At 38.9% G+C, this 25,819-nt stretch overlaps 1 protein-coding gene and 1 long non-coding RNA gene across 9 annotated transcripts in view; one reads left to right on the top strand and one right to left on the bottom strand.

Moving 5' to 3' along the window:
• Positions 1 to 25,819, bottom strand: part of LOC125964348 (uncharacterized) — a 725,473-nt gene that overhangs the window by 425,427 nt on the left and 274,227 nt on the right. The gene's annotated exons all lie outside the window — the stretch shown is intronic.
• SLC4A4 (solute carrier family 4 member 4) overlaps positions 1 to 25,819 on the top strand; it is a 351,509-nt gene that overhangs the window by 302,720 nt on the left and 22,970 nt on the right. For all 8 annotated transcript variants that reach the window (XR_007477305.1, XM_033412501.2, XM_049709597.1 and 5 more), the window contains 4 exons: positions 6,920 to 7,033; positions 8,701 to 8,862; positions 23,329 to 23,507; positions 24,781 to 24,853. Coding sequence is in view for 7 of the 8 variants with exons in the window: in XM_033412501.2 (XP_033268392.1) it covers positions 6,920 to 7,033; positions 8,701 to 8,862; positions 23,329 to 23,507; positions 24,781 to 24,853 (528 nt within the window). In the remaining variant the exon portion in view is untranslated. The remainder of the gene's footprint in view (positions 1 to 6,919; positions 7,034 to 8,700; positions 8,863 to 23,328; positions 23,508 to 24,780; positions 24,854 to 25,819) is intronic.

Here is a 25,819-nt window from a genome sequence, read left to right as displayed (position 1 = left end):
CCATTAACACAAAATGATCTCCTGCTCCATTTCTAGACTGTCTCATTTATACATATGACTTACCAGTTCTTTTTAAATTTAAAATTTTGTACCTTAATGTAAATTATAAAACCACCTTCCTTTTAAAGCCCTTTATTGTAATGGTTTTGGGGGGATATATCCAAGAAGACCTTATTAGAGGATCAAGAAATTTTGACACTTGGGTCTTAATCATTGAATTTTAGGATTAGGACTTTGAATACCATCTAGTCCATCGTTGCCTCTTCATTTCTGACAAGCACTCATCTGTGGGCTGCTCGAATGTTTCCCGGAACAGGAACTTCACATCTCCGAAGGCATTCCTGATAGAAAACACAAACCTGCCTTTCCACAGCCTCGTCCTCGGGGTCTGCCGTTGCCCTCGAAGCTGCACAGAACAAGTTTAGTCTTTCTTTTCTATGACAGATTTCACATATTTGAAGGCAGTTTCTCCCTACAGCTTCTTTAGGCCTCCCGTCATTTTGTATGAGATGTGATTTCTGGACTCCTGTTCCACTGGCCATCCTTCTCTGAGCCAGCTCCATATTTTCAGTTTCTACTTAGAATATAGTGGCCAGATTGGGACATAGTATTTCCCAGGTGATTTACTCATTTGCTTCTGGCACTCACGCATTTGGGTCTTTTGTTCTACTGCTCAGTTTGAAGCAGAATAGAGGAAGAGGCCCATGGCTGCTAAAGTCTCCTTAGCTTCCCTGCTGAACCACTTGATTAGGCCTACTCCCCTCTGTTCCCTTCTTGGAAAAACAATTTTTTTTTCTAGTAGACTTTCACTGGCTCTTAAGCCCCGCCTAGATAAATTGCCCACCCAATCCAATTCCCTTCTTTGTTCCCTGAATTTCTCTGACTTTCGAGCTTATGGCATTAAAATCCTGGAGTCTAAATCAGACTTTCCTTTTATTGAATTCTAATTATAGTGGGTATTATTGATTCAAAATACGGTGTATTATGATTGCTGTACTGATATTAATGCTTATTTCTTTTATAGTGCTGTATAGCATTGGCTATGGGGGGGAAGGGGATCAAATTTTTAAACTTTCATAGTATTTTGTGCCTTTTCATGACTGCCAAAGACACATATTTGTCTGACACACTTTTTTTTCATCTAGAATAAATGCGTTTTTACACTGTTGTTTAGCATTTTCCAAGCACGGCGATCATGCGAGGAATTGACATTCTGAATTAATATTTATTGGGAACCCCCCAGAGTGCCTGCTGCTGTAGTTGTCTCTTTATAACAGCTCCATCCATTGAGAACTGCTCTGCAGGCTCACAGCCTTTCCCCCCAGTTACTTTAGGAGCAGCTGCAGTCCTCGCAAAGTGAAAACCAAATATCCTCTGGGGCTTCAGAGGAACCCAATTCATTTTTTTCCCCTGTAAATTAACTAGCTTCTCACTGTTGGTGTCTCAATGATTATGACTCTCTTAATAACTAATATGGTACCATCCTTCATGAAGAGTATGTGTATAATAGATTTATTAGATGGTTATTTGAATTTCCCTTCCCATCCACTTAATTTCTTCTTTGCTTTGATAGTTTAAATATTTAAGCTGGTTGCTTTTTATTAGATTGAGATATTTTGTAACTCTGCAGAGGACAGAAATATTTTTCTCCTCTCCAATTTTATAATTAAAAAATGGTAAACAAAAATAAAAGAGCTCAAAACCATTCTGGTATATAAGAATCTTAGTTGAAACACACTTTCCTTTTCCCCATTCATGAATGGAGGTAGGAATTATTATATGTCATAGCACATCTGTGTACCACTCCAAAAAAAACAGCAAACTTTTTTATAGTTAGTCTTTGTTATATATATGTGTTAACTTGTGTTTCATTTAGATTGTGATAATTTATATTCTTAGGATATTGAAGTGTGAGCCTAGAGAGACTTAGCATTTGATTGGATGGACCCATTAGTTATGACGTTTGTCCAAGCTAAAGTTGAGGCCTCTGAATCCACAGGATTGGGCATGAAATCTTGTGGGAACAGTTTTCTCATGAAAACTTTGGCACTTCTAATCATTACCAGTAATAGCTAGTAGGGAAGTAGGGACTATGGGTTTCTAATTTGATTTCTTTATTTATATATTGACACATAAAAGGGTACTGTTTTGGAGTTTTTGCAAGAGATCAAGTTTGATGAAAAGGAAAGATAAAATAAACTAAAAAATGAAAGGAAATTCATACATGTTTCTTTTGCTAAATGTGTTTGGAAAGGTAAGAAGGACCCAAATAGAGTGATTCTTACTTCCTTAAAGTCTGATGCCACGCTACTGTACCTGGGTCCTAGAGTATATCTAGTAAGCTTGTATACTCAACGCTTGACATTTTTCAGGCAGTTCAAATTAAAGTTTAATTTTAGTACAGGGTAAGACCTGAAGAGCCTGCTAAAATAGCACCCCTACCTGCCTTCGCTAATTAGAGGATTTAGAGTTGAATACAAAAGTGGCCTGGGAAAAATCAGTTTCCTTGACTATGAAGTTCAAACCAGATCCACTATCTTAGAAATGAATGTCTTACAATAAACACTCTTCAGGAGTGATTTCTGATGTACCTGAACCGTATTGTACAATTTAAGGGGAAGGAAGGGGAAATAGAAGTGAATATAACTGTACAGAACATATCACCCTAGCTCTGATTTTTAATAAAGTTAAGCAATATTATTAAGAGTATCTTTCTTTCCCCATAATTTTAAGAAATGTAATCCTGAATTATTAGCATTTGACTTTTTAGCTACTGTTATACCTATAGTATAATAGTGCCACACTTGACAAGAATGCCATTGCCAAGGGTTTCTACCAAATTTATATATAATATAAATATATTATATATAAATTTGTGAAACTAATAATTAAACTTAAACTGTTTATTTTACTTTATTTTTTCAATTTATTTATTTAATTTATTTATTTTTGGCTGCATTGGGTCTTCATTGCTGCGTGCGGGCTTTCTCTAGTTGCAGCGAGCGGGGGCTACTCTTCGTCTCTGTGCGTGGGCTTCTCATTGTGATTGCAGTGGCTTTTCTTGTTGCAGAGCATGGACTGTAGGCATGTGAGCTTCAGTAGTTGTGGCTTGCAGGCTCAGTAGTTGTGGCGCACGGGCTTAGTTGCTCCGCAGCATGTGGGATCTTCCCGGACCAGGGCTTGAACCCGTGTCCCCTGCGTTGGCAGGCAGGTTCTTAATCACTGCGCCACCAGGGAAGCCCAAACTATCTGTAGTTTCCCGTGGCTGCTGTATCAAATTACCACAAACACAATGGCTTAAAACACATTTACTGTCTTGAGATCTGGAGGACAGAAGTCTGAAATATATCTCAACGAGCTAAAATCAAGGTGTTGGCAGGGCTGTGTTCTTTCTGAAGCCTCTGGGGGAGACTATCTTTCCTTGCCTTTTCCAGCTTCTAGAGGCTGCCCACATTCCTTGGTTCTTGGCCCTTTTCCTCCATCTTCAAAGCCAGCAGTGACCAGTCAAGTCTTTCTCACGCTGCATCACTCTGACACGGATTCTCCTGCCTCCCCTTTCACTTACAGGGATTCTTGTGATTACACTGGACCTACTGGAATAATCCTGGATGGTTTCCCTAATCGCGAGGTCGTCTGATTAGTAGCCTTAATTCTGTCGGCAACTCTGATTCTCCCTAGCCGTGTAACATTACATATTCACAGGTTCCAGGAATTAGGCATCTTTAGAGGGGAATTACTCTGCCTTCTACGTTATCTGACCTAAATTTTAACATGATTATTCTGGGTGATACCTTGGCAGTGTCCTCAAGTTGGTGAGTATAGAGACAGGAAGCAGGAACCATATGAGATAAAGTGGTGGTTTAGATAAGGGTGGGAATAGCAATGGAGGTGATGAGAAGAGACAGGATCCCAGATATGTTTTGAACGTAATTTGCTGACCTGTTGGATGTAGGATGTGAGAGAAAGAGAAGAGTTGCATGGATAGTCCAAAGTTTTGGGCCTAAGCGATAGGAAAAAAATAATCTGCCGTTAATTAAAATGAAGAAAACTACTGAAAGAGCAGGTTTAGGGCTTCAGTGCTTGGTTTATGGAAGGCTGAGAATGACTCCTCTCCTAAGTAAAGAAGCAGCATTTCCCCGGTGCCTGGTAGTGATTCCAGTCAGGCAGATCTGTCCCCTAGAAGGGCCAGAGGTGCGGGCCCTAGGGGCATTTCTACCAAGAAATGGCCAATTGGATTCATTTGCTACCCTCTACTTCCCTCCTCCTGTTTATGGGGGGGAAAAAAACAGGAGCAGTGCCTTTTTAATAACCATTACCCTCTTTAGAAAGAATAACTTGTAGGATATCTGAGCTGTCAACAAGTTGGATCTGCTGAGTAAGGATTGGGAGGGTGATAAAGAAGAGAGAACTTCTTTTTTGCCTTGGCAGTGACCTCTGGTCTTGCAGTGATTCATGACCTACTGGACCAGAGAGGCTGCTGTAACATCTTAATATACTCCTGAGCCTGCTTCAACAATGACTGTCTCTTGCCAGACCATCCTGAGCTGCCCGTGTGAAAATTTACTTGCACAAAACTTAAGAAAATGGGTGTTTCCTCCCATATTGAGCCCCTGGGAAGCATCCTTTTTCTGCAGGGATTCCAGATACTTCCAACCAAAATGAGCTCTGAGTGGCAGTTTCATATTATTACTGGGTTTTTATTTCTTGTTTCTTGGAATTCAAGATTTCTTTCAGAGACCTCCTGACAGTAGATTATTTAGTTATTCCAGTGGTTTCTGCAGCCAAAGAGGCTTTGTGGAACTTGAAATAACCTGAGTTAATGTATATTAGGAGAGTTTGTGATGCTGCAGGTGCTATGCTAAAAAGCACTTTCATGGCTTATCCTATGTAATTCTTATGACAGACCAATGAAGTTGTAGAGATTATCTTGTCTACATTTTGCAGTTGGAGTAATTAAAGCTAAGAAAGGATAAGTATTTACAAGTAGGAAATAATGGTACTGGAGTTCCAACCCAGCTAATCTGACTATAGAAACTGTGTGCTTCTAACTTCTGTACTATATGTTTTCCCCAAATTGATCCCTGCCATCTATTTGTGCTTGGTGTTAAATTGCCCCTAAAAGTCCCATAGCTGGCTCTCTGCTCCTCTGTGTGTACTTCTCCAGAAAGCTAAACCAGTCCTCCAAGAGTGAAAGGAACTTCTGGCCAAATGGCCATCTTTGATCCTGCTGCTAGTACCCAAGGCTCCTGATACCTGGTCACGGTCAAGAATTGAGCACTACCGGGCTTCCCTGGTGGCGCAGTGGTTGAGAGTCTGCCTGCCGATGCAGGGGACACGGCTTCGTGCCCCGGTCCGGGAGGATCCCACATGCCACGGAGCGGCTGGGCCTGTGAGCCATGGCCTCTGAGCCTGCGCGTCCAGAGCCTGTGCTCAGCAACGGGAGAGGCCACAAAAGTGAGAGGCCCGCGTACCGCAAAAAAAAAAAAAAAAAAAAAAATTGAGCACTACCATGTCCTTTACCATGTCCTTCACACCCACATCTCCAAGTAATTCCATTCTCCACTTCAGTTTCTATTGAACACCTGATTGCAGTAGTCCTACTACTCTTTCCAAAGACCCTCTATCCTGAGAATTGTGCAGCCACTCAGCCCATCACTGATCTCTCTTCACCTAGCAGCACCAGAAAGCTGACTGCTTACTCTGAGATTATGTTATCACTGCTGAATAAATCCTGATTTCGTTTAGGAACAGCCTTCCTCATGTATGACTTGACTGTGAACTTCATGAAGACATGGATTGTGTCTGTTTCGTTTACTGTGGTATCCCTAGTGCCAAGCAAAGTATTAGGTACTTACAGTTGGCCCTCCGTTTTCACGGAAGCAGAAGCCGTGAATACAGAGGGCTGAATATGCTAAGTAAATTTTTGTTGAATGATCAAATTATGCACAACCATGTGTACATACCTTACAGGGAAACTCAGCTGTCCGTGCTATAGTAATGCTCGTAGGCCATTGTCAGTGCTGCTAGACACTGCAGAGGAACCGCCAACCAACTAAGTGGTCCCATGTTCCGGTACTGACACAGAAATGGCCATTCTGCACCCACTCCATGGGAAAGGTTTGGGTTTAATGCACTCCCATAAAACCCAGCCCTTGTCCTGACCAGAGGCAGGTACTTAGGAAGTTTAGGTGACCACACTTACGAAGTGGTGGAGAAAGAGATGCTCCACATACAAGAGATTTTAAGCACTAGCGTAGAGTGAAAAATATTTTCTTTGGCAAAGTTAGTGAAACCATCAGATTTCTGTCTTTCATCGCTTTTTTTTCTCTGAGGTCTTAAGCCCATTCATTGGACTGGAACTGTAACACTTTCCCTGCTTGGTTCTTGGAGTTTTCAGGTTACCTGTGGAATTTATCTTGCTCTGTACTCACAACACTACCTCCCAAGTAATAAACAGAATTCTGAATTTTTGTGCAGATTTTATAATATGCCTTGAGATTTCATCCTTATTCCGGTCTCCTTTGTATTGCATACAGAAAGAGTGTTTGTACAGTACTTCAAGGATATATTATCTTTGAATCCCCTCCCCTGCCTACAGACACACACACACACACACACACACACACACACACACACACACACACACTCTCTCTCTCTCTCTCTCTCTCTCTCTCTCTCTCTCTCTCTCTCTCTCTCTCTCACCTGTTCTGTGCAATTAGATTATTTCTGGCCAGGTAAGAAAGTGATGCAAAAGCAATTTTAAAAATAATCTCTCTGCAGTACGACACCTCCTTTAATTTGTTAATAAAGCTGTTAGTATAAACTGTTAGGAAATATAGAATTCTTCATTCACTTCAAACAGAGGCAGATATATATATCCAGTGCCTAATCGTCCCTGGTTTCTTTTTTATTTTCTCAGGCAAGGAAACTGATCAGTGACTTCGCCATTATCTTGTCCATTCTCATCTTTTGTGTAATAGATGCCCTGGTAGGTGTGGATACTCCAAAACTGATAGTGCCAAGTGAGTTCAAGGTAGGTGAACTTGTCTTTTGGTCATTCCTGGAATTCTTCGGTTTTCTTTCCTTTCCCCTATTCTAGTTTGTTGTATTTCTCTTTGAGTTAGTTTTGTACAATTGTCCATTTCTTTATTTTATAAATGATCAGTTGCTAGGTGCATATATACATTTTGTCTATTTTTTCACTAAAATTAAATGCCTGACTAGAACTAAATGCAAGGTTCACATTATATTGATTTTTATTGGAAATACCTTATGGTAACATTATAAACTCTGCTTTATATTTTTAGAGTATTTAAAAATATCCAGAGTATTTTCAACTGGATATTTCAAGGTTATCAACTTATAACCTTGACCCATATAATAATTCTAGGTTGCAATGTAACTATCATCATCCTGATTTTATGAAGTTGAGATTGAAGCTTATAAAAATTAAGTAAAATACCTAAGGTTACATTACTAATTCAGTGCTCTTTTCCTGCCACCAAACTACCTTCCATATACACACATGTGTATATATAATGTACATTTTAATTATTACAAAGATATAGGAATTATTCATTTTATAAACCTGTGGGTATGTACAAGCCTAATGGGTAATATTTACATTTCATTCATTCTTAAATATCCCTATCTAATTTTTCACCACAAGTCTTTCACTTATTTTCTAGAACACTCCTAACCTCTCTCTCCATCACTGAGAACCATATATTTGCTAAGAAAAATTAAACGAACTGCAGTTTTAGCTTAATGACTACCTGATGAGGAAGGGATGTCTGTGTTATAGCAAACAAAATGTTTTTTGCATTTTCTCTGCCATGATATATTTATTAGCAAAGGTAAGTGCTCATTTATTCAGTCATTAGTTAAGTCAATATTTATTGAATGCTTGCTTTGAGTCAAGCCCTATACTGGGAATTTGAAATGCATTGAAGAGCAAGACAAAGTTCCTTTCCTTATAAGCTCACAACCTGGTAAAGGTAGTAAAATGTGAATAGATTCAGTGATGGAGTTATGAGCAAAGTGAGACAGAAATATCTTCAGAGGAGAAGTGAAGCTTTCTTCATAGTAAATGTGGAGAAAATAATTCATAGTTAGGATTCTGTTTTAGTTTATTTATATTGTTTAAAATTAGGAAAAGAATAGGAAAATATGAAAATAAGATCAGGGTATTTAAATAAGCTTAATTATAACATAAAATATTTGTAGCTTTATATGTATTATATCATGAAACAATTGCAATTTGGCAGTAGTAAAAACAACTTCTGTATAATTGCTAAAACCCATGAACAAAATTCATGGTTGTTTTGTAATTTCTTGCCTACCTCCTTACTGAATATTACATTTGGGTTTTTCTTACGGCTAAATTTAAATCACTTTCTTAACTTAAATCACTTTCTTCCATCCTGATTCTTATCTTGGAGCATCCTAAATGTGAAAATTGTCATTTACTTCTTTTCCATCACCGTATATTCTCAGTTTCCTTCATTTAAAATATTGCCTTAAAAATAACCTCCTTTAGGAAGTTCTTGCTGAATAATCTTTGTACAAGCTATCAGTAAAACTATCTCTGTTTTTTAATATGTTGGCTCTCTGTATATAAAAGTGTGTCTCCCCCACTGATTTTTCACCAAGTAGTATGTATTAATATTGTTCTAAAAAATGTTTTCTCTCTACTTAAAGCCAACAAGTCTAAACCGAGGTTGGTTTGTTCCACCATTTGGAGGAAACCCCTGGTGGGTGTACCTTGCAGCTGCTATACCTGCTTTGTTGGTCACCATTCTCATTTTCATGGACCAGCAAATCACAGCTGTGATTGTAAACAGGAAAGAACATAAACTCAAGGTAAATCTTCATAATAATGGTTATCACTGCCTTCTACTTTCTTTTTTGGTGCTTGAAAATATTAAATGCTTCAAAATCAAGACAGTTTTATGGGAATTACAGCTCATGTTCTTTAAAGACTTCGCAGAGTCATAGATCACCCTGTGTGGACACATCTTCTCAATATAATACTTTTGGAAGACCTCATTTAAACCTGAAAAAGTTGTTTCAAATCATATTTCCTTCACCATCTGAGAGGGCAATATAAACTGTTTACCACTCAGCCACTGTTATCCTTCATCTGATTTTAATACGGTAACTGTCCTTAATGAAGACAAAGACAAATGCTTTCTCTGAAATTATTGAGATAAACTATTGAGATAAAAATATGAGTTTTCTTCTTTAACCTGTTGACTTGGTGAGTTATATTAATAGATTTTATACTGTTGAACCAACCTTGAAACCTGGCAGATAATATAGTTTCTTTCTTACACACAATTGAACTTGGTTTGTTAATATATATATATTATAATATGTAATATAATATATATTGCTTATATATGTATATGTACATATTTATGTATATATATGTATATATATATGTGTGTGTGTATATAGGATTTTTGCATCTCTGTTTAAGAGTGACATTGGCCTGCATTTTTCCTTTCTTATACTGTCCCTGTCTGGTTTTGGTATTGGAAATATACTATCCTTATAAGATGAGCTGGAGAGTATTTCTCCTTCTATTCCACTCCCATCCCATTCTCTGAAATAGAACATAATAGTCTCTTTATTGTGTATAATATGTCAATTATCTTTTCTTTGAATGATCAGACAAGTTGTTAAACTACCTGGGCCAGGTGGTTTCTGTATGGAACTGTAAAACTGGTGATCAAAATGTTTTAATGGCTATGAGACATTCAGAATTTCTATTTTTCAATTTTAGTAACTTATACGTTTTAGATTTTCCCTTTTTTCTTCTATTTTAAAATTTATTGCAATGTTGTTTATAACATTATCATTTGTCATTTTTTTAATCTGAATCTGTTATTTTTCCCTTTAAAATCTTAATATTATTGGGCTTCCCTGGTGGCGCAGTGGTTGAGAGTCCGCCTGCCGATGCAGGCGACACGGGTTCGTGCCCCAGTCTGAGAAGATCCCACATGCCGCGGAGCGGCTGGGCCCGTGAGCCATGGCCACTGAGCCTGCACGTCCGGAGCCTGTGCTCCGCAGCGGGAGAGGCCACAACAGTGAGAGGCCCGCGTACCACAAAATATATATATATAAAAATATTATTGATTTGTGCTTCTTATTTTTCTTGATCAGTCTAGCCTGAGGTTTGTTAATTTTATTGGTCTTCTTTCAAAGAAACAATTTTTTACTATATTGATTTTCTATACTATGTCTTTGTTTTTTGCTAATATTTACTTTGTTTTAAAACCGTGTTATTAAGTACATCTACATTTATAGTTTATTTTTTTAGTGAATTGAATTTTTATGTGACTCTCTTTGTTTCTAGTAATGCTTTTTGCCTTAAAGATTAATTTATTTTGTACTAATAAATCTGTGGTACCTTATGTGTATTCATTCTGTTATTTTCAATATACCTTGTATCTTGTGTCTGTAGATAACCCATGGTTGGACTTTTAAAACAATCCAGTTTTACAATCTTTACTTTTAAATTTAATCCATTAAAATTGATGGTGATGAGTAATAGATTTGTATTCATCTTTAGCACATTATTTTTGCTTTGTTTGTATAACTTTATGTTCTTTCTTTTTTATTCTCCTTTTTTGTCCTCTTTTAGGTTGGTACAGGTTTGTTTTTCTTATTTTCTGCTTTCTACATTTTTTTCTGTTAGGGTGGAAGTTACATACTTTACCTTTTAGTGATTATGTTGCATATTTTAATATGCATTTTTAAGTTCCAAAGTTAGTCAGTATTTTTACACTTCTCCTGAATAATGCTAAGAGCTAAGGAATGCTTTAAGTTTGATATTCTTTCCCATATCATATTCTGTTAATACCCAGAGTTTATTGCTACCTGAATTTTAAAATCCAATTAATTAGACATGGTCAAGATTTTTAGAATTACAAAGAAGTTTTCTTTTTTTTTTTTTGCACTTCAGACCTTCCTTTTCAGAATATTTTTCATTAGACTGAATTATTTCCCTTAAACAATACTAGTTTACCAGACTTTTGAAATTTTCTCCTTTGAGCGTCTTTGGGAGGTAAACTCTCTCATTTATGTTTGCCTGAAAATGATTCTCTCACCCTCATTCTTGAAAGGTGGTTTCTCTGGATGTATAATTTAGGTTGAAAGCTATTTTTTTTCCAGCATTTAGAATCTATTTTCAATTATTTTTGACTTCCATAAAAGTGAACTGTCAGTATAATTCTCATTGCTTTGTAAGTGATCATTCTTTTCTTTTGGGTGCTGTAGCATTTTCTTTTTGTCTTTATTTTGGAGTTCTATTATAACTTACGTAAGCAGAGATTTCTTTTTACTATTATTGGATTACTGGGCTTCCTGAATCTTCCTGTCTTTTATCAGTTATGGAATTTTGTAATTCTTTGACTCTTTCAATCTCTAATACATCCTTCTGGAATTACAAGTAGAATTTTATTGTACATCCCCATCTTGTGCCCCAATTCTACTAAACTGTTTTGTTTTCACATTTACTGTCTTCAGTATCTGTGCTATATTTTGGATAATTTCTTCAGATCTTTCTATTCTTCTGTTGGTTGTATTCTACTACCAAACCACTCCATTGAATTTTTCCTTTCAAGAATTATAAATTTTTTTATGTTAAGACGTTCTGTTTTGTTCTTTTCCAAATCTTCTTGTTCAATTTTGATAATCCCCTTCTTTATTATTCTTCCATATACTCTATTATATATATATTTGCTGTCTTTGTGGGTTTGATTCTGAACTTTGTTTTCTCAGCTCTTACCTGTAGTGTCTTTCTTCCTCATGTATTTAGTGCTTTTCTTTAAAAAAAAAAATGTGAGCTAATAATCTTCCTATGAAATGCTTCAGAGTCTTCCAGAGATTTTATTTGCTTCTGGGAGATATAGGAGAGTCCAGCCAACCTGGGAACACTTTTTTAAAAATTTATTCCCATGAAAAAATCTTTTATTATGGAAAAGTTGTAAACATACACAAAAGAAGACAGAGTAGTGTAACTCAGTACTTATCACCCAACTCTAACAATTAACAACTCCTGTCCAATCTTGTATCATTTAAATTTCCATGATCTTATCCCCTTCCTATAATACTTTGAAGTAAGTGTAGACAGCATTCCATATTATCCATAAATTTTGGACTATGTATTTCTAAAGATAAGATCTCTTTTGAGATCTCTTTTGAAAAGCATGACCACAATACCATTATCAGTCTAAAAATTAACAAAATTCCTTAATATCATCAAAAATCCAGTCAATATTTAAATTTGCAAATGTGTCATATGTATATTAAACTTTAAAAACATAATGTATTTGTTTAAATCAGGATCCAAATAAAGTTCAAACATTATCTTAAGTCTTTCATAAACTTTTATTTATTATTTTATTTATTTATCTTTGGCTGCATTGGGTCTTTGTTGCTGCGCACGGGCTTTCTCTAGTTGTGGCGAGCTGGGGCTACTCTTCATTGCGGCGCACAGGCTTCTCATTGCGGTGGCTTCTTTTGTTGCGGAGCACAGGCTCTAGGCACGTGGGCTTCAGTAGTTGTGGCTCGTGGGCTCTAGGGTGCAGGCTCAGTAGTTGTGGCACACGGGCTTATTTGCTCTGTGGCATGTGGGATCTTCCCAGCCCAGGGATTGAACCCGAGTCCCCTGCACTGGCAGGCGGATTCTTAACCACTGCGCCACCAGGGAATCCCCTAAGTCTTTCATAAACTGTCAGTCCATAGATTCTCCCCTCCATCAATCTGTTTGTTTCCCCTTGTAATTTATTTGTTGAAGATAACGAGGTTGTTTTTCTGTTTATCTTTTGCTGTATAACAAGCCTCCTGAAAACTTAACAACTTAAAACAACAATTTATTATTATTTCTCCTGTTTCTTTGGGTTGACAGGGTTCAGATGGATACTTCTTGCTTGAGGTCTCTCCTGCAGTTGCAGTTAGATAGTGGCCAGGGCTGATGTCATCTAAGGGTTGACCGGACTGATTCACATGTCTCACATACCTTGATATTCCTTGGTGTGTCTGCCTGCCTCTCTCTCTCTCTCTCTCGCTCTCTCGCTCTCTCGCTCTCTCTCTCTCTCTCCCTCTCTCCCCCCTTCTCTCTCCCTCTCCCTCTCCCCCTCCCTCCCTCTTCCTCTCCCGTCTCCCCCTCTCACCACATGGCATCTCATCCTCCAGGGTCTTTGCATGTGGTGTAGACTTCTCACAGCATGGCAGTGGGTTATTTGCACTTACTACATGGCAGCTGACTTCCAAGAATGAAGAAGTGAAAAATTAGGCCATATCGTGGTTGCACCTGCAACTGGCACAGTTTTACTTCATTACTTTGCCAGAGTCAGCTGGTCAAAATAGTCATAGGACCATCCTCCATTCAAGGAGATAAGGAAGGACTCCACTGTTTGATGGAGGAGTGGCAGTTTTACATTGTAGGAAAATATGTGGGACAGGAGATATTTTCCCAGCCATTTTTGGAAAGTAAAATCTGCCATATCTGTACTGAAGAATTTGCAGTAGTCTTGACTGCTTCCCTAGAAGCTTGATGAAATATAGTTTCAATATTTTATGTCTATATCTATGCAGCGTTTGAGAGTGCGGTGGCAAGACTAATTCATAAAAGGCTAGGACTAATTCACACTACACTTTTAGCTTAAGGTTTTTCAGACTGCAGAGGTAATGTGAAGTCCAGCTCCAAACTGAGTTGTAGGTTTATGGTTAGAAATATCTTTGGAGAATCTTTTTTTTTTTTTTTAATGGCATTACATCTAGTGGCAAGGCCAAGAGAGGCTTGTATCCCCACTGTCTCTCTCTGTAGGGTGTTTTTTCCCCCTAGTCTACCAAATGGGTATGCTGTGTTTAGAGTATCCTAGTTTTATTTCAGGGGGTGTCTCCCATCTATGCCCTTTCCCCCATATCCCTAGGATTGGTGTCAGATGGTCATTCTACCCCATGCCTTACCCCGCCAAAGAGTGGCATAGTCTTGCTGGGCAGGCCCAGGCCTCAAGGGTTTACTGACATTGTAGATTTACTCTTTCCTGTTGCCATTATTTTTTGTTTCCAGTTATTTCTCTTACTTTCTGGCAGATAAACCATGATTTCTGTAAGATATTTTCTGTATTTTGTTGAGCATTTTTAGATGTTCTTTACTGGGAGGAATTCAGTGTTGATTTGCTTTTGAAAGGCTGGAAATAGATGTTGACTAATATATTTTATTCTGAAAAAATTTGGAAACATATTCTTACTTTTGATATATAGTTAGTCAGATTTGCTATGTGTCCTTGAAGGCAAATGCCTATTCTTTTTGCTCATTAAGTTTTCTTACTAATAAAATTCAGAATTTTGAATTTAGCAAATTTGGGGTTGATAAAATACTGAAATTTTATTCTACTCCCTATAGAAAACATTAGAAAATCAAGGCATATTAGGATTTACCTCTTAAAATAGGAGTTGAATAAATAAAAAATGTTTTCATCACTTTTGGAATTGCTTATTAGAAATCATTCCTTTGAATAACAGTAGTTATAGAATAAATGCCAGTGTTTTGACACAAATCTAAAGATACCAGTGGGGATATCATCATGAATCAAAGGCTTTTCACACTGGATATTGTTTTGTTCAAATAATTTTGTTTTTCATTAGGGAAAGAGGCTGTGGAATGTGAAAACTGGAGATTCTATCTAAAATTATTAAGGGCCCTGACTGCTATGAAATTGATTCAAAAGAGAAACCTGACACAGTGAGAGAGGTGGAGGCATTGTGATACTAAAAGCAGCATGTTTTTGGGTGGCATTGGCTTTGGCTCTGTGTCAGATGGCCCTGGCTGGCTGATTGTTCTGTTTAGGATGGGATCCACCTTCCCACTCTGCTGAGCAGCTCTGTACTGATGAGGAACGCCAAGGCACTTGGCTTTTTTTGGCCATCTTTTTGGTTAGTTATGTCCCACTTTATCCCTGCAGAGCACTCAAAAGCAAACCAGGTTCAGCAAGGTCATGACTTCTCCAAGGTCTTTCCCTGAGTCATTGCAGAGGCAGGAAGAGAGTGTGAGCTTCAGGCTTCAAAGCAAGGGATACTTCTCACAAGGGAAGTGATTTTAAGTGTTAAAGATAGGGCGCAGGAGGGAAAAATTGCTTGGAATCGGTATCCAGAAATAGATATTAGTTCGTTGTAGCAATAGATTTTCTCTGTTAAACTCTATGGTAAAACACTTAATTTGAGTGTGTTTTCTTGGATAACTCCAAAATGTGCCCTGGGGCTTCCCTGGTGGCACAGTGGTTGAGAGTCCGCCTGCCGATGCAGGGGATACGGGTTCGTGCCCCGGTCCGGGAAGATCCCACATGCCGCAGAGCAGCTGGGCCCATGAGCCATGGCCGCTGAGCCTGCGCGTCTGGAGCCTGTGCTCCGCAACGGGAGAGGCCACAACGGTGAGAGCCCCGCGTACCGCAAAACAAAACAAAACAAAACAAAACGTGCCCTGTTTTAATTTTTCCTTTCCATTTCTGCTATGATACCTTAGATTCAGTCCTTTTATCTCATGTCTAGACTGTTGTAATGGTTTAACCATGAGTTATCAATAATAACCAGTCTCCCTTGCTTCATTCCAAAAGCTGGAATATTTTTTAAAGCATTTTTTTTTGATATGTCAGTCCTGTAGTTCTTAAACTTTTATACCTTGGCCCTCTAAACCTTCTCCCCTTGAAGAATGTCCATTTGCCCTAGCTTGGAATTTAAGTCTCTTTGCGATATGACCTCACCCAAAATTTAAAATGATTCTTTCCACATACTATATACAATGCCCTGGTCAAATGAATTGTTGTTTTTTCTTCACCTCGCAGTTTCTTCTGCTGGTTATTCCAACTCTCCTCTCCACTCCTCAATGATTACCACCTATGAGAATCATCCCCATCCTTTAAGATCCTCCAAATATAAAAACTTGTCAGCATAACCTTCACTTATAATGTTAATTTCTATTGCTGTTGTTTTTGCTCTTACTTACTGTATTACTCTGTGGCATTGGTCACATAATGTCTTGCACAGTAGTTTTTTTGTGTAATTACCTTATTTTCTTTTCTGAGCCAAACGTTTTCAAGACAAGGGCCATGTTTTAGGCCTCTTTCCAGCTCTCGTGTGGCCCATCACAATGATTTCCATAAGGTAGACTTAGTAAATACATCTTGAAGAATTTTGTTATCTGTGGCCACAAGTTTCTCAGAGCTGTTGCACCGTATGAGGTGGGTGATAACCGAAGAACCTGCCTGCCCATCTCCAGTTCTCATAGTGAGTGCTTGCATTAGTCAAAGCCCTGTTTAGATGGCATCACTGCGGGAAGATTTTGTGGGTTCACACTAGACGTAGCTAAACACTCTGTACTCTTGGGTGTCTTTCTCAAACCTCTTTGAATCTCTGTTTAAAATACATTATAATTTGTGTACAAATCTGTGTCCCCTCCCTTGGTGGGAGAAACTGTGTCATGGTTCTAGGTGTCCCCATAAACCAGCTTGTTCTCTGAATCATGGGGGCTCCTAGCACAAATGTTTATTCTGTGTCTGTGCGTGTGTGTGTACTGCTCCTGACTCCTTTGTTATCATCTATTTATCAGATGTAAACTGTGAGGCTAATCTTTGTCTCTCATAGATTTTGATTTCTGTGGATTTATTCCTGAATGACCTTTGTTCTGTATTAACAAATCATATACAATATCAAAAGGAGGTAAAGTTTCACTTCCTATCCTTGTACTTAAAATAATCTCCAGTTTCAGAAAGTAGGACATTTTTGGGTTTATATCCATGAAGACAAGGACTTTTATAAACTTTAAAGGACATACTTAACCTCTTGAGCGCTTACTAAATCCTTGCTCTGTATGGAACACTTGTGTTAGATGTTGAAGATAAAAATTGTTCTAAGTTATGGTCTCTGCCCTGAAGGAGTTTAGTGGATTTCCCCTATTCACCACTCATATCCACCCCTAGGTTGAAAACGACCTTGCCTTCTTTGTGCCTTGTACCTTTCACATACAGTAAATTATTTGCTTCCACACCTGACTTCAACTAATAACCTGTAAACCTCTTAAGGGCAGGTATCCTTTCTTATTGTTTTATCTAACACAAGGCCTAGCACAGGTGTTCAATGAATGTTTATTTAAAAAATAGTTTTCCAAGCAAAGATAGGAGTAGGTACAAAGGCCCTGGGTGGGAAGCTTGGTGTATTGAGGAACAGATAACAGGTCAGTGTAACTGGAACCTTGGGGAATCAGGGATTCAAGATAAGGTCAGGGCTTCCCTGGTGGCGCAGTGGTTGGGAGTCCGCCTGCCGATGCGGGGGACGCAGGTTCGTGCCCCGATCCGGGAAGACCCCACATGCTGCGGAGCGGCTGGGCCCGTGAGCCATGGCCGCTGAGCCTGCACGTCCGGAGCCTGTGCTCCGCAACGGGAGAGGCCACAACAGTGAGAGGCCCGTGTACCACAGCAAAAAAAAAAAAAAAAAAAAAAAAAAGATAAGGTCAGTGGGAGTGGGACCAGATCACCAGATCACTCAACTTCAGCATTATTGCCGTTTTGCATAATTCTTTGTTGGTCATGACCATCCTGTGTATTGTAGGGTATTTAGCAGCATGTCTGACCTCTACTTACTACATGCTAGTCGCACCCTTTCCCGCCAAGTTGTTACAAGCAAAAATGTCTCCAGACATTGCCACGTGTCCCCTGGCACGCAAAATAGTTCTGGGAGAAACACCGATGTAGAACCTTAAGGATAATTTTACACTGCTTAGGTTTTATTCTAAGTGAAACAAGAAGCCACTGAAGGATTTTGGGCAGGGAAAGCAATGAGGAGAGTGGGTTGTCAGGGACAAGAATAAAGCAGGGGCTTCTGAGGCCAGAGCGGTATCGAGAGCTGAGGGTTGCTGAGTGGATGCGAAGGAGGCCTCGGAGTTTGAGCTGGACCTTGAAGGGACAGGATGGATTTAAACAGATGTCAAGTTGCAGAAACAGTGCCAGTTTGAAGAGTGGCACATAATGTGCAGGACACGTTTAGGGAACGGTATTGCTTCAGGAATCTGTGAGGGCCCCCATCACAGACTCAGATGCAGGAGACTCGGCGTGGGAAGCCAGGCTCGTGGGACCTGCTCCGTCCTGCTTGGGCTACTCATCTCCCACTGGCCTCCCCTGCTTCCTCAGCATGCCAGCCTGGATGGGTGGCATCACAGCTGTACTTTAGACCCTCACTCTGGCAGCAGTAAGGACGGATGGGAGAGGTACAAGAGAGGAGGAGGGTGGAGGGAGTGGTCAGGCGGCTGCTGTGTAATCCAGGAGAGAGATGATCAGAATCTGAAGAAGGCAAGAGGCAGTAGGGAGGAGGGGTGAGAAGCAAAGATGTCACATGGCATTTTCGAAAAAATGCTGTTTTCTATATTTCGTACAGTATTATTTCCATTAAAAAGTGCCAAATATTTTAATATGATTTTCATTCCATTCAAATCTAGTTATTCAGACACTTGTAGCCAAAAGAGATACCTTAGAAGTGGCTCATGTTCATACATACAGGCTTGTTTTGCAGGAACAACTTCTCTAACATAACCATTTGCGTTCTGGGGTCTTTATGGCAATAGTTGGGGCACCATGAATTTTTGAGCATAGCTTTTATCATTTTGTTCAACAAACATATCTCCAGTGTTTACTATGTGTAGGACACCATACTAGACATTGTAAGCCTTAAGCATTGAAATTAGGCAAAATAAATTCATTGCTTTTCCCTCTTGGGACTCAGTCCCCTTAAAATCTCTCCCATCTGTCCTTTGTGTTTCCCCACTACTGTTCCTTTAGTTTGAACTGCATCATCTCAAGCCTGGATTATGGTAGTGTTGTCATCTCTGCCTCCAGTCCTGACCTCTTCCAACACATCTTTTACAATCCAACAGAGCCCTCCTTCTAAACACAAATCTGATCACATCACTTGCCTGCTTAAAACCCTTCAGTAGCTTCCTGTCGCTCTATGATAGAAAGAATTCCAAAGCCTTCAGCAAAACATCAAAGTTCTTAACTTCTTTAGCCTTATTTTCCACCTTTCCCATCTCCTCCTAAGCACCAACTCTATTTACTTTTCTCAAAATGGTAGCTCATTTGCCTGTTATTTTCCCCTGCATCTCCATATCTTGTCTCCCAGCTGGTTATGGCTTACGTTTTAGGACTCAGCTTAGATACCATCTCCTATGCAAACTATCCCTGACTTAGGGCTGAGTTGAGTGCCCCTCCTGGGTGCTCACCCCTGCTGTAGACCTTTAACACTGTGGTACTGAGAATGCCTATTGATTTGTCCAGGTCTACTACTACTCTGTAAGCAACTTGAGGGCAAGGACTGTGTCATTAGCTATAATTTTATTTTTAGGATCTAGCAGAGTGCCATTGAACGATGAATTAACATGCATTCATTTATCCAGTGAACATTTATCTAGTGTCCACTCAGTAGTGGGCGCGGTGCCATGTGCTAGAGTTTCAGTGGTGAACAAAAACGCAGATGGTTCCTGTCCTCATGGAGCTTCTGGTCCCTAAGGGAGACAGACATCATCCCAATAATCATGCAAAATGTGACATTGCAAATGTGTCTGGTACCGCGAAAGACAAGTGATGGTCCTTTAAGAGTCTATAGGAGAGGGTTTGACCTAGTCCCAAGGTGCTGGGAGTTCCAGGGTGGTGGCACTTAACACTGAGATCTCACACAACAGTAGGATTAGCTGAGTGAGACTGGGTGGGAAGAGGAACACAGGACGGCACAGGAATCACTGTATATGAACAGGCTTTATAAGAGGCGGTAACCTGGCAAGAATGAATGACCAAAATAATCCAGTGTGGCTGCAGTGAGAGAGGGAGGGTTGAGTCTGGAGAGGGAGCTCTGCAGAGGCAAATCAGGCAGGACCTTCAGGTCAAGTTGATAATTTTCCCTTCCTTTTAAGAGCATCAAGTAGTCTCAGCATGGTTGAGGGAAAGGAAGACTTTCTGAAGGGAGTGATGTCAAGAGGCAGAGTAATTATGTATCTGTAATTATTTTGCCCCAGAACTTTTATTTATTCTGGTGGTTTTGTGGTTACCTTTGTATTCTACTTTCTAAAATCCTCATTCCACCTTCTTTGGTATTATGCGGCCCCTTTTTGCTAGTCTCCAGGATATCTAGCTCAAACTTGTTTTACTTGAAATAGTTTAAGAAAGCATGGAAGTGGCTCGGGGTAACATGCATGACTTTGCTGCAGTCAGTCTTCTTTTGACCCGTTGATCTGGCCAGTGTGCACATCCTTAGGTTATTACAGTTTCCTTGGTGACAAGATTTGGGGATCCTGCCCATTGATTACTATGTTGGTACCTCTGATATGGTCTTGAGTGATTTAGTCTAAATAAGGCTTGAAACTATGTGGTATTTCCAGATGTTGTTCACCTCCCCTCTTCCCCCTCCAAAAGGTTCACATTTCTACCGATTAACAAATAAGTTTAAATTTTCTGTGTAGCTAATTAAGAGTTTATAGTTGCCACTCAAGAATGTATACATGCTATTTGTCATTCACTTTTTAATTAATTGAGCATTGACTATGCATCATGTACTCTGCTTAGGTATTCAGGATAGAGTCTAGCTTCTCATGTTACTTACAGTCTGATATCAAAGACAGATAAACACATCTACAATTTCAAAACAGTGTGATGAGTGCTGTGATAGAGGAAAGTGTAAAGTGATAGACAGGGGAACATAAAGGAGGAGATCTAACCTAACTAAACTCACCTATCTCACCTGGGCTGAGGAAGGAAAAACTACCAGAAAAAAAAAAAAAAAAAGAAGGCTGATTTAAGTTTTAAGGATGAGTAGGACTGGCCCAAGGAAAGAAGGAAAAGAGAGGTTATTCCAGGTAGGGATGCTATATGGGCAAAGACACAAAAGGCATTAGTGAGTAAGACATATTCAAGGAATTGCATATGGTTGAAACTGGCCGTGATATAGGATCCAAGTAGGGCAGAGGTCAAAGATGAGGCTGCAGATGTAAACAGAGGCCAGATCATGAATGGCCAACACATCCACAGGCAGGAGTGAGCAAATCCTGTATGCTCCACCTGACGGAGTAGCCAGAATCCACCCACTTCTTGCTATGTTCACTGTTACCACCCTGGTTCTAACCATGACAGTCTCTTGCATGGGTCATGGCACCAGCCTCCAAACTGGTTACTGTTTTCTTCAGTCTGTTCCTAACACAGCAGCCGTGGTGTTTAGATCATAAGCAGATCATCTCATTCTTCCCTTTAAAACCCTACAGTGGCTTCCGACGGTCCTCAGAATACAAGTCCAACTTCTCAGAGTTCTCTTTAGTGCTTACTACTGTTTTAGATACCGTCTAGTTTACTTGTTTATGTTGTTTATTGTTGTCTCTGTCAGTAGAATGTAAACTCCATGAGCTCAGGAATTTTTGTCTGTTTTATTTGCAGATATGTCACTAACATCCAAGCCTGTGCTGGTTACTAGGTTGGCAGTCAGAATTTGTTGAAAGAATGAATGACTGAGACCCCACATGTAGCATGATATTCACCGCATTAGTCACTACTGAGCAAGTTACTTCAGTTCATCCTCACCTTGGCCCCCTTTCCGCTGCCTTAACCCACTCCCAATTCAAACCCTTATGCTTTCAAACCATTTGTATTGCAGTGAACTGGTTTTATGAATATGTATCAATCTGTTTGTCTCTCAAGGAGATTTTCTTTCTTAGCCAAACCTGGACTAAGTAAAAATACGCTTTTCTTTCTTGTGTCAGCTGTGATGAGTTCTCTGAGAACATGATTAGACCCGTGTGTGCAAGCCAGGGGTGAAATCCTGGCATTTCAGTGAGAAGAGAGCAGTGTTCTGAGTAACTGTAACAGGATCTCAATGATAACAGTCACTGGGTTCCTAGTGTAAAGACCATTCTCATTTTTTAAAGCCAACCTCTCTGTTTCCTCAGATTGGTCATACTCAGCCTCTTGGCGCTGCTGCTTCCATGCTGTGAAAATGGACTGCTCTATTTTCTCAGGCTCCATAGGGGTATTAGGTATTTGATTTCTTCATAAATAGAACAGAGAAATATAACCAGAGAATAACATTGTGGACACATTTGACAATATTTATTTAGTGAGTAAAAGAGCTAGACCTTTTGTTACATTGTCTGCTCTTCCAGTCAGTAAATGTTATTGTGACTATCTGGCAATGTTTGAAATCAGCCTATTCTTATTAGGGGAGTACAATTACCTTAATTATAATGTTTCATATGTTGTTAAACAATTATTTTCGTATACTATTAAGGGTGAGAAATGGTCTTCTATGTACTTTTTTGTCTTTATTTTTTTAATTGAAGTGTAGCTGATTTACAGTGTTGTGTTAGTTTCAGTTGTACAGCAGAGTGATTCAGTTTTTTATAATGTATATGTATTTTTTATATATACTTGTATATGTATTTTTATTTATATATATAAATCTATTCTTTTTCAGATTCTTTTCCATTATAGGTTATTATAAGATATTGAATATAGTTCCCTGTGCTATACAATAGGCCCCTGTTGGTTCTCTATTTTATAGGTAGTAGCATGTATGTTAATCCCAAACTCCTAATTCCCCACCCCCCTTTGCCCTTTGGTAACCATAAATTCGTTTTCTATATCTGTGAGTCCATTTCTGTTTTGTAAATGAGTTCATTGGTGTCATTTTTTTAGATTTCACATAAAAGTGTTAAGGTTGCTTTTCTTAAGGTTGCTTTCACATCATTAGTCTACATGTGCTGAATACTGTCTGGGTGAACAGCATATTGCTAGTCAAGCAGAGAAGGCATCATGCCTGTTTTTAAGGTACCTATCCTGTTTATGTTAAAAACAACCAGTATTACTATTGCTACTGTCACCATTTATTGAGCTTCTACTCCGTAACTGTCACTGCCATTTAAGTTCCTACAAGGTGATTTGCCTCAATTACTTCATTGAAGGATGTCAGTAGCTCTTCAAGGTAGTTCTTTCTATATCTCCATTGTTCCAATTATGTAATTGGATGCAGAGACGATAATTAACACTAAGCAACTAATAAGCTGTGACTTAAATCAAGCTAGAGGAGGTGTGCCGTGTGGCAGCTTTGCGTTTAATTGTTAGGGGGATAGTATGAGGATGATGAAGTCTCATTCAAGGACCTCATCTTCTGGTAGATACGTGTATCAAGCAAAGCGAATTGGTTTCTTTGGGTAATCTTAACTCCCATCTGGAAATATGACTAGATAGCAGTATGAGTGCTTTCTTCACATGGTTTTGTTACCTCTTGCTACAGAAAGGAGCTGGATATCACCTGGATCTCTTTTGGGTGGCCATCCTCATGGTGGTGTGCTCCTTCATGGCCCTTCCGTGGTACGTGGCTGCTACTGTCATCTCCATTGCTCACATCGACAGTTTGAAGATGGAGACAGAGACTTCTGCACCTGGAGAACAACCAAAATTCCTAGGAGTGAGGTGTGTTACGTCAGAGAAAAATGACTCTATAAAACATACCATGCTCACATCTATGTGTCAGTCAGAAAGAAACGGACAAATGTGGAGGAGAAAGGGCTGGTGATGAATAATTTATTCCTGTACTTGATGTTCTAGAAAGGACTAAATTTTCATTTGAAAGAGTCTTCCATAATTTCTTGAGTTCACTTTTTATCTTATATACATTTCCTTTGATTAACAGCAGACTAAATTTTGCAGAGTAAAAACGCAGACAGGTCATTCATTTTCTTCAACGTGCAGGTCATTTTAGTGCTGTGGCACATACTCAATCACAATCATATATATATATAACCAGACCCTTTAATTTTTTGGCTCTATTGAGACTCCCTAAAACTATTGAGTCTGCTTATGATTCTCAAGATGCTATGAAAGGAGGAAATTCCCTGGCAGTTCAGTGGTTACAACTCAGCCTTTTCACTACCAGGGCCCCGGGTTCGACCCTCGGTCAGGGAACTAAGATCCGCAAGCCGCGCGGCCAAAATAAGATTCTGTGAAAGGAGAGGAATTCTTATTTTCCAGTTCATTTTCTGTCCCATAAGCACTGAGAAACCGTGACCTCCAGCAGTTAAATCTGGGTAGCCATGAAGAGCTCTTATGAGACCTTTATACTTTATTGCGTATTTTGCAGCGGACTCTGCTCCTAAGAGCTTGGGTGAATAGCTCACATGACAGAGCCATCGTTTCCCATGCCACAACAGTGGGTGATTTTTCTTGGGGTGAGGGGGTGTTGTATGGGAATCGTATTTGTTAAAAAGTACTTTTGTTGTTGTAGATTTGGAAATGAGACTGATGGGATTTACTGCACTTAGGAAATTTCCCTGAGCTGTTTGTTAATTAGAATGTGGGACAATGTAATAACTATCTCCTATGAAGGAAGGTGTAATTACACAACAGTACAAGTTGTTTAAAAAATAAGGGCTTCAAGTGGGCCAGTAATTGGTGGAACCAGAGCAAGTGATTTTTCTCTCCTGATTCTAAAAGGACAAAGGATTTAGCAGAATCACTTTTTTCTTGATGAATTCAAATCACATACTGCAATAGTTTTAAGAGAATTTTGTAGTTCTGTTAAGCTTATATGCTGTCCTTGAGGTATTAATTACATATGATATCCGTACCTTTGCTTTCTTAGCCAAACAGTGATTCCATCCATGTATAGTATTTTCTGAAGGTGAAAAGACAAGAGCATGTTTATGAAAACAAAAGGTAGATTGGTAATCTTTTGATTTGGTTTCAGGGAACAAAGAGTCACTGGAACCCTTGTGTTTATTCTGACTGGTCTGTCAGTCTTTATGGCTCCCATCTTGAAGGTAAATATGTGAAATACTCACTTCTTCCTCCTTCTCAGAACACTGACAGATAATTGGATATGTGAACAGTAGAATTTCTTAAGAAATATCTGCAAGATTGTTATCACATCATATCACACTGAATGAAGCAGGAGTCAGGTAGAATGAAGACTTTAAAAACTTCTACCTTGATTTCCTTCTCACTCCTTCTCTTATTATTATTATTATTGCAGTTATTTGGTTGAACCATATTAAATTACCACTATTCAAATTTTTGGACCTACGCATATGGCAGTTTCATACAGTTCAATCTAACTAACTGAACTCCACTCCCCATGACATTTTTCACTGTCCTAGTCTCCCTACATCCTTTCTTCCCATCACTTCCCATTTACTTGTCCCTAAATCCTGCCCTCCCTTCCCTCATTGGACTCCTGGATAACATGAATGACTCACAATGATCATTTTGTAATTGTTCTCTTATTATTAATTATTGCTGACTGTGTTTCTGTGTTCTTTGAATCAGAAGGCCTAATAGCCACAAAGAAAGAATGGAATAAAATTACTGATTTGTAACTAGAAAACTTTAGAAATGAACTTTTGAAAAAGAAAAATGACAGATTATTTAGAAAGTTAGGAGTCAATATATAGGTTTGATTGATGGGGTGAATGTTTAATAGGTAAATATAAACTATATATGAAAGCATATTTAGAAGTAGAGATAGTACTTAAAAAGATTAACATATATCTGTCATTGAAGCTTCCAGTTTTCTTTTGTGACACAAATATTTTATTCTTTTTTTATTACATAACAAAACTAGCCAGTTATTGATAATTTGTATCTTATGCTTTGCATCACAGTACAAAGCATGAATATCACCTATAGACCTAATAGCTATCAACAGTCCCACTGTTAGCAATATCCTTCCAAATTTTTCTCTAAAAATTTTTGTGTATCTTTAAACAACCTTAATTTTTCAAAAGGTT

The sequence above is a fragment of the Orcinus orca genome, chromosome 4 (assembly GCF_937001465.1).
Source record: "Orcinus orca chromosome 4, mOrcOrc1.1, whole genome shotgun sequence".
Taxonomy (NCBI): Eukaryota; Metazoa; Chordata; class Mammalia; order Artiodactyla; family Delphinidae; genus Orcinus; species Orcinus orca.
This window is presented reverse-complemented; position numbering and strand designations above follow the sequence as displayed.